General features: G+C 36.1%; 1 protein-coding gene across 4 annotated transcripts; it reads right to left on the bottom strand.

Moving 5' to 3' along the window:
• Positions 1-88: 88 nt before the first annotated feature.
• On the bottom strand, positions 89-8,860 carry LOC149730349 (uncharacterized). 4 transcript variants are annotated; one of them, XM_089886976.1, is made up of 14 exons: positions 8,722-8,860; positions 7,762-7,908; positions 6,757-6,863; positions 6,072-6,231; positions 5,710-5,811; positions 5,089-5,238; positions 4,329-4,474; positions 3,890-4,052; positions 3,447-3,542; positions 2,903-3,022; positions 2,331-2,536; positions 1,792-1,978; positions 1,467-1,621; positions 89-840 (listed from the first exon to the last, which is right to left on the bottom strand). In XM_089886976.1, exons 1-14 carry the CDS (start codon positions 8,773-8,775, stop codon positions 378-380), a joined length of 2,256 nt encoding a protein of 751 aa, XP_089743102.1. In that variant the 5' UTR covers positions 8,776-8,860; the 3' UTR covers positions 89-377. The 4 variants fall into 4 exon arrangements, with proteins under 4 accessions (XP_089743102.1, XP_089743103.1, XP_089743104.1 ...); XM_089886977.1 differs by lacking the exon at positions 8,722-8,860 and adding an exon at positions 8,001-8,178; XM_089886978.1 differs by lacking the exon at positions 8,722-8,860 and adding an exon at positions 8,001-8,178 and having other exon boundaries at positions 6,757-6,859.
• Between the last annotated feature and the right edge of the window lie 735 nt (positions 8,861-9,595).

The raw sequence follows: 9,595 nt of genomic DNA, 5'->3' as shown, positions 1-9,595 counted from the left end.
GAAGTTTGTACCGTTATAAAGGTTCCGTCTCAGAAGCCGTAGTGGTTTATGCCGCACAAAGCGTTGCATTACAAATGAGATTAGCACATAACTGTACAATTATTTCTTTATTTTTCTAAAATATACCATAATAGTAGAGTGGGGGAAGATGGGACACCTTTAGCACATAGTATACAAATAGCCTGATCGTGTTTTTAATAATTAACAACGGTCTATGGGAGTCGTGAGGATATAGTTTTATGACATTTTGAATGTTTTTTGTTTTCTACTAAACGGGATGAGAAAATGGAGTTAAAAGGTGTCCCATCTTCCCCCACCCTACTATATAATTTATCCTTGCAACTAAGCATGGCTGCAGTTGAAGCAATTAATTCTTTTCAAGTTGTAAGACCAAGAGATGAAGGGACAGCGGAGAGAGATCTTATATTTGCCATCGCGTTCGATGCATATTCCGAAAACACGTCTGTTTTCCCGAACGCACTATTCGGTCTTTGGTCTCCACGCAAAGATAAAGATGATCTTCTCCAAGAACTCTGTCTTGAAGATTGTGGTGGTGATTGTATTGGTAGATTTCCTTGGTTGTAACTCCATTCATTCACTCTATCCACAGCATAAGGTAGAACGTCCCTATCTTTCAATGAGGGGGTGGCAGCTCGTTTAATAGATTTCAAGTACGACCTTTCGTTATTAAACGACTGTTCAATATATTTCGACTTCTTGGACAAAAAGCAAACTGCTCGTTTAAGTTGGTCGATCTCTTTCAGGAAGTTTGTTTTTACTTTCTCAGCATTTTCAATCTCTTTTCTGAGATTTTGTATCTCCTGACCAGAATGATCCAGTCTGCGTAGAAAGAAAAATAATAAACGTCCTTGCCATGATACGACGGTTAGCGACCAAAGAATACGAGTTCATGGCTCAACAGTGATATCATTGTGGATGTGCTTGACTTTGGACAAGAAACTTAACGGTAACTGGCTTCAACGCAGTGATCACTATTGGGTTGTCCAAATTGTCATCCACACAGAATAAATTAAAGCCCCCCAAAATAATTATCCATAAAGTTACATACGTGGTAACAAGCGGACACAAAGTGTATGTTATAACATCGGTCATTGCCCAACCACACGAGGATAGATCAATGTTCAATCATTTAGTCAAGAGTTAAAGCAAAGGTATTTTGTTAAGTCCACGCCTTAACACAGCGGTTACAACAGTCTGCTTGTAGAATACGGGTTCGAGGCTGCCGTTGCGGGCGTATGTGTTCTTGGGCAAGACACTAGACAACAATTGCTTCGACCCAGTGGCTGTCTAAACTCCCTTTTCAGTCAACTCACTAATGATCAGCCCATAAGGTGGAAACTGCCACATATAGTCCACAGCAAGATAAACTCATGGGAAAACATGTTATAAAAGAATGAATAAGCGATGACAAAGCTCCTAGACCCTACCAACCAGTCGGTACTCACTTTTCTCTCATAGCTTTAGCATGCGCATACACAGTGTCTCCTTCATCTTCATTTAATATTATCACATCCACCGTTTGTGTGGAGCAACATCCTACCAACTTTATTTCCTCATCTTTCTTTTCTTCATGCAGGGCTTTCAATTTATCACTTGCGACCTGGAAATTAAACGTAATAACTAATGTTTTTACAAACAAGTTAGTTAGTTTAGCCCAAAAGCTAAAGAGATATGGGAAATGTTTTTGCCCAACCTTTGTCTATTAGGCCGACATGACAGAATAAAAAAGTGACATACATTAAGTTACAATGTAAACCAAGGTAACATTACTTTCAACAGCTTCCGGTCAGCCACTGCTCTTATTTGGCTTCTTTCTGCTTCTTTTTTTGCCGCTTTGTAAAGTTTTTCTGCAGATTTGACTTTTAATTCAGATTTTCCAATTTTTTCAAGATGGCCGACTTCAGCTTTTCGTGCTTTTTCCAATAGTTTTGTTTTTTTATCTATCTCCAAAATTAATCTGCAACAATACACTGGTTGAAACACAACAATGAAATGTTATTACTTTAACTTATTCAGAATTTTAAAACAGAAATTTAAAGTCAACAAACGGAAAAAATTTAAGAGTAAATGCATATATGTAAGTTTTAATTATGAGCAAGCTTTGGTCTAAATCCTCAGTTGCATAGCCTGTCAAGCTGCAGGACCGCACCCATATAAAATAGAATGTATATATTAATATATACAATGTTAGGGTAATAAGCCAACTCTGGCCTAAACTTCAAACCACATAGAATGCCACGCCATGCGACCTCACCCACTTTAAATAGAACAAAAACTTATAGCAAGATATTCACAACCACAATCATTACCTCTCCTTCTCACTTATAACCTTTATGCTCTCCTTGAGCGCTCGATCTCTTTCTTGAAGGGCTTGGTTCATTTTGAACTTGGCGTGTTGAATTGCGATGTCTCGATTCTCACAAGCGAGATCGGGGTCGGTTTGAATCCGAACATCTTTTGTTACTTTCTGCAACTTCCGTATTTCTTCTTCACGCTCGCGTTGCATGCGTTTTATCTGCGTGTATAATAGTACTTCATGACTGAAAGCCCAAAGTAAGCTAACTGATCATAATTTCTGGTAAGAATTAAGAAAAAGCTTAGTATCGCTGCTTATTTATTCTCAGATAGAAGAGCAACGTTAGGTATATAACACAGGTGTTCTGATTCGTACACCTCATGTACCCTTAACTGTTATCATGTGTGTAACTTTGTGGGTGATTGTTATTTTGGTCTAGCTGTTAGATATCAAGCAAAATGATTTGCCCAAAACAAATATGTTTACAATGATACACAATGGTAAGACCATCAAGCTTTAAACCCTGTATCTTGTCGTTAGAGACAAAAACAAAATAACATATAGACTGTATCCATCTTGACTTACAGTGTCTCGTAGATCTTGTTTAATATTCAAATCTTTTCTTGCACGTTCCTCAGTTTTTCTGAAGGAAGTTCTCAATTCATCCAGTTCCTTGATCAAGTATTTGTGGGCTTCACTCAAATCCTGGGGGTTGCAATACAAATTGAATAATTTTGTATAGTTTTGAAATTATCATAAATTTATCCTTGTGTGTTGGTGTAAAGGTGACAAAGAGTTATAACAGTGCTATATTGTGCACCATATGTGGTAACTTATCCTTGTACCTGCTTAGATTTACCATGTATGTTACTTTGTAGGTAATTGATTCTTCTGTATGACTGATGATGGGTTGGAGCAATTGCCGTTAGGTGTCTTGCCCAACGACACATACACCCACAATGGTAGCAGCATTAAGATTGGACAGAGATTCTTTACAGTTAAGTGGGACCACTGTGCTATTACATGTGTTGTTATTAATAACCATTTACATAAATAGAATACATTGTGTTTCTATTTTTCAGGAACTGCACGAGCAACATAGAGTTAAACAAGTAAAATGAAGTTTCACCTGGTTGCGTTCTGCCGTTCGGAATTGTCTTGATAGAATTTTATCTTTGGCTTTTCCGACCAAAACCCTTTCATTCTGCATTTCCAGGTATTGATCCTAAAATTTAAATATCAGTTGGTGGGTTCTGCTTTGAATAAAATGTAAATTGAAAAATTTCACATGGCGGGAACCGACAGTCTTATAATATGATTGTAGTTTTATGCACCTCGTGCCCACTTACTAGTTTCTATGTATAAACCTATTTTTTCCCGCATTTAGAGGCAACGGCAGTCATTATAGGATGGATGTTCTGTTATATACACCTCATGCCTGCTTACAAGCTACCATGTATGTTTGTGAGACAGGCACTCCAACTACTGTGCCACGGCCCCGGTTAAAACATAGATATGAAATTATTTACGAAAATAAAAGTTCTACACGAAAGTAACTTATATTTATCTTACTTTAAATTTTTCTTTCTCTTTCCTAATTTTCTCACAGTTTTGGTGAATTTCATCTTTTTCTTTCTTCACTTGTTTAAAAGCTTCTTTGAATAAATCTCTTTGTTCTTCAACTTTTTCCATTTTAAGTTGACAACTTTCAACTTCTTTGGTTAATCCATTTACTCTATTAAAAAATAATTTAATTGGATTCTATTCGAAATAAGAGACTGATGATGCCATTTTAGGCTTGTTTCTTATATAAAGAACTAATGGGGTATCTAAATTGAAAGTTACACAATCAGCATAATAGAGCACAAGATGTATAAAGCCACATTGGTGCGTTATAACACTGTTATAACTCTCCCTTACCCCAAAACACATGGATATACACCTGCGTTATAACTCCAACTATCCACGCAAGGATAACAATTTACATTCATTCATTCCTATAACCATTAACCTGCTAATATAATCATTCTTCTGCTTTGTAAGCTCAGCGGTTTTTATCTCATATTCCTCAATTGATTTGCGAAGTTCTGTTTGTTCTTTCTGGCGTCGAACGATGTCGTATTTCAATCTTTTTTCTTCAACTCTGCAGCCATCCACCTGGGTGAGTTTGTATAAATGATGTTAATTTACTCAATATACATTTTTTTATGAACTTTACATGATTTCTGTATGAATGAAACTTAACTTATTCCATTGATACTTATTTTTTGATTCATAGTGATAAGATTAGGGGTACCTGGGGTGACATTTGGCATCATATGTTTTAATACACCAGTTATAAATAAGAGCCAACTTTTACACTGCTGTTAGGTGTCTATACAAACAAACAGAGCCAAAGTATATTGCATTCACCACATTAATCAATGAGGTTTCCTATGTTTGACAACTATGAGTGTAACCGTATTTTAACAATGTCACCCTAGATTTTACCTGCTGTTAGGTGTCTATACAAACAAAAAAAGAGTCAAAGTATATTGCATTCACTGCATTAACCAATGAGGTTCCCTATGATTTGGAATATACACTCTTTACTATGACTCTATAAGTGAACATTTATATAAGTGTTCACCCACAAAGTTGAATACTTTGTACCTCTACAGCAAGTCTGGAGCGTACGAGGCTTAAGTTCATGGTGGGAAATAGGGCAATAAGGACACTAATGTTATTTTTACTTGTGTCAGTAAAAAGCTTAGTTTAAACTGTTATCTTACTTCTGTTGTTAGGTTATGAGTCCTCTCTTTAAAATGTCCAATTTCATTCTTCATATCTGAGATATTCGATTGCAAACCTTCAATGTTTTGTCGCATTTGTTCTTCAAGAGCGAGCAGTTTGTCTCTTTCATTTCTAAGCTCTGTTCCCCACTGTCCAATATTATGTGACTAATATAGTATAGTATTATACAAATTGACTATTGTGGAAAGGTTGTATTATAAACTGTTTATTATATAATTTATTATTATAAAAAGTAATATAATACCACCTTCTATATACAACCTAGTAATATAGAAGGTAGTATTATTACTGCAGATCACAAGGTTAGAGGCTGTGGTTGCTAACTGGAGATCACAAGGTTAGAGGCTCAAGGCTTATCTATGTGGGTACATTTGCCCTAGGACAGGATTTTTTAGCTCATTGATCCAAGCCAGTGGTCACCAATATGGGTTGTCAGCCAAACAGGCAAAAAAACAATCACCCACAAAGTAACACACATGGTAACTTGTAAGCAGGCATGATGTGTATGAAACAGAACACCTGTGTTATGACGACTGTCTAGCCAAGCTACATGAAGACAACTTGGTTACATTCATCCATTCATATACTAAGCCAAACACCTCCAATCTTTCATCACATTCCTTCCTCAGATTATTTGAAGTCTCCAACAACTTCTCCTTCTTTTCAATCAAGGTAGAAATTGTTTCTGTGGCTTTTTCTACCTACATGGGGAATATCATGAGGAATATATTGGTTATCCGGAATTGCTGAGTTGCAATTAAAAATTAGGTTGCTCACAAAGCATTTTGACTGTTATTGTAAAAGTTAAATCATTTTATTGTATGCTTATAAAAATTTAAGTTGCCAGAGCTTTGCTGACAATTTTTTCTTAATACAGTATTTAAAACAATTGCAAATCCGGGCTATTAAATTGTGGCTTTTGAATTAGGGCTTTTAATTTATGAAGCCACAAACATGTTACCTCATTTGTAAGTTTTGTGGCTTCAGCTTTAAATTCATCTCTCTCAGCTTTAAACATCTGACAAGACGCGTAATATTTATCCACGTCTTCTAACATAGAATGGATATATTCCTCACGCTTCTCACTGTAGTTATTGTTGTATGCGATGTACATTGAATGCCTGGTGAGAAAAACATATTTAATATGACACTTATTGTTACATCGAGTTATCGCGTTCGCTTAAGTGCGGAAATCCTAGTGACCTAGTGTAGGGTTGGTGCATATCAGGCTGCGTGGTTTGCACATAGCAAATCCCGACTGCTACACTTATCCTCAAGTAGATTTTACTTGTGCCAAAACCTATTTCTTTTTTGTCTTCTTTTTTTTAAATTAATTTGATCTTTACATTATAAAAAAGATAAATAAAATTTATGCTATGTTAAAACTTTGGGGTCATAGCCAAAGATTTGTCACTATTATATTTGGCTGGGTCCCCCACTACAGTGGTTCACAAATTCTTTTGACTGTTATTGTAAAAGTTAAATCGTTTTATTACAAATACTTACAAAAGTTGTGTGAGATGTAGTTTCGTAACTTAGGTCACAAAATTTTTGCTGTTAATTTATGTATAATATTTTGGATTTCCAATAAAAGCATGAAAAGCACCAGTGTATCCCAACACAAGATAAAGGTATCTTATACCAACCCATGAGCCAACTTTTGTGAATCAGAAATATACATGTCTTTTATATCGGCAAGTAACTTCTCGTTGTTGAAATATGCATCTCTGTGAACCTCACTGAAACATTCTTTCTGAAACAAAATATTTAGTGTTTAAATAATTTATGTGGCATATCGTATATTTATTATCACAACCTTACACGATCAAATCATATTGCAACTGCCGTTCACCTCCACAACATTGTCATTTGTCACACCCCAAAAAGAATAGGAAACGGCGAGCACGTGACAAACACGTCACACAAAGGAGTACACAGGCGCGTTACACAACAATAATAATACGGCGCCTTCTCTGCCTCGAGCGAACTCGAGTTGGCGCGCAGAACATACTCTACAGCACGTTACATGGGGAACCAAACAGCGCTACAGTTAATAAATTTACAATCCCATTTAGACCGGACAAGCTCCTATATAATGTTTTGTGTATGAATTACTAAAAACAAGGCATAACATTATTCTGCTTTTACAACAGGGATGACACAATATGTTTTCACATTACAGTTTTCAGCATTAAGTTTTACACTATTATTGTCTATATAAACAAGTACAGTATTTTACCCTGCTTTTAAGTGTCTATATAAACAAGCAGAACCAAAGTATATTGCATTCACCACATTAAGGTTCCTTATTTTTGACAATTAGGGGTGTAACTGTATTTTAACAATGTCACCCTAGATTTTACCCTGCTGTTAGGTGCCTATACAAACAAGCAGAGCCAAAGTATATTGCATTCACCACATTGAGGTTCCTTATTTTTGACAATTATGGGTGTAATTGTATTTTAACAATGTCACCCCAGATTTTAGCCTGCCGTTAGGTGCCTATACAAAAAAGCATAGCCAAATTATATTGCATTCACCACATTAATCAATGAGGTTCCCTATGTTTGACTACTATGAGTGTAACTGTATTTTAACGATGCCGCCCTAGATTTCACTAAAAAAACTATAACGACCACAAACACAGCTACCTCCAGCATTTGATAATATCGCTGACGTAGAAGTTCGGTCTCGTTTTCAACTTTCCGGACTTCGTTAAACGAAGATTTAAACTTAAATGTTGCATCACGTGATTGTTTGTATAATTCAAGCAGATTGGATTCCGAATCTTTCAATTCCTGGGAACAATATTTGTTTGAAAAATATAAACAAAAACAAAATGGGTTTCGGTTCAGCAGCCAGGCCTTTTAAGAGAGACTCTTTCCCACACCTTTTATCCATAGCGTGTTTTAATAACTGTCGTTTTGCTGTTGACCCCCTACATAAATGATCATTTGGTTACTACGAACAGATTGGTTAATTCCATTTCATACACCTCCTGCCCAGCTACCGTAACTAACTAAACTAAAGCAATTAACATCGCCAAAATTTTTGTTTTACAGCAAAAGTAAAATGGTAGTTACCCTAGGGTATTTCCCCCATTGAGCAAAATAGATAACACGGTGACGTCACACCAACAAATATAAAGGTCACGCATGTTGATGATTGAATGCAACTTATTCACCCTTGCGTGGCGTTACTAACTTGTGTTATGTTTCATACACCCTTTGCCCGTTTATGTAACATTGTGGGTGATTGTTGGACTGATAATTTGCACAGCCCATTAATGACTGTTGGGCTGAGAAAACCCCCTGGGCCTTCGAACAATTAGTATCGAACCCATATCCTCTAAGCTGGCGCGCAGCCAAGGACATGCCTGATATCGTTGTAGCCGAAACATATTAAATTGTTATTTTTGAGGGTTTTTTTACGACTGTCGTTGCCCCGCCATGCGAGGATAAATAAGTTACATACATGGTAACTCGTAAGCGGACACGATGAGTATGAAACAGAACACCTGTGTTATTAAGACTGTCCTTGCTCTGCCACGCGAGGATGAATAAGTAAGATTCATTAGTTCATGTTTTAATATTTAAACCAATACGTCTTACCTTATATATACGGCGATGATCTGCGCTCGCCAAACTCTTCGATTTTTCTTCCATATCATATAAATGCGCGCAAAATCTCACTTAACAGCAGTACAAGCACATAAGTTTCACCTACAAACTGTATTGTATGGTATACTAATCCAGATAAAACATAACAGGCATAGCGAGCGATATAATACGACATTCCAAAGCAATGTTCTTTCGCCTCTTATTCTCCAACAAAAGCCGACACTTGTAAACCGATACGAACGCTGTGTTATGTCAATGAGACAGATATTGTTGTTTTGTGGCGGAATACTTATACATACAAAACGATCATATATCGCACTGCACTTGATATTGTTGAGCAAAATATTCTTCCTAAATCTCGAATGAGAGAATGTAAAATTGTAGTCATGTTTTTAATACATCGCAGTTTGTGGTAAAAATGTTAAGACCTTAACTTTCTGATCGTGTTTTAACAATTTAGAATTGTGTAAATACGGTTATGTAACTCATTAAATTTGATTAATCTTTGCTTACTACCAATTAAAAATAAAATAAAAGAATAAAAACAAGTCCCATTTTACCCCAATCGCGGCCTACTATAAAAATACATTAAGTATGGGCCGTGAATAGATAAATATACAAAGTAAGTCGCTTATTTATCCTTTCTAGGCGTGAAATTCAGAAGTTAAAATACTATAGGTGTCCTGCTTCGTGCATATTGTCCGCACATATACATATATATGCAATTATGCGCCTATTACCACATGGAACAACATATTTGTTTATTATACAGTTTATACCCCATAACATAGCACTGTTACGTCATCTAACGTAATTCTCCTTACATTTGTGCGTAACAATACCCATTGTTTAAAATGTAAGTCCG

Source organism: Ciona robusta, chromosome 10, assembly GCF_009617815.1.
Source record: "Ciona robusta chromosome 10, ASM961781v2".
Lineage (NCBI taxonomy): Eukaryota > Metazoa > Chordata > Ascidiacea > Phlebobranchia > Cionidae > Ciona > Ciona robusta.
Note: the sequence above shows the minus strand (reverse complement) of the source record. Positions and strands in the feature narration are given on the sequence as shown.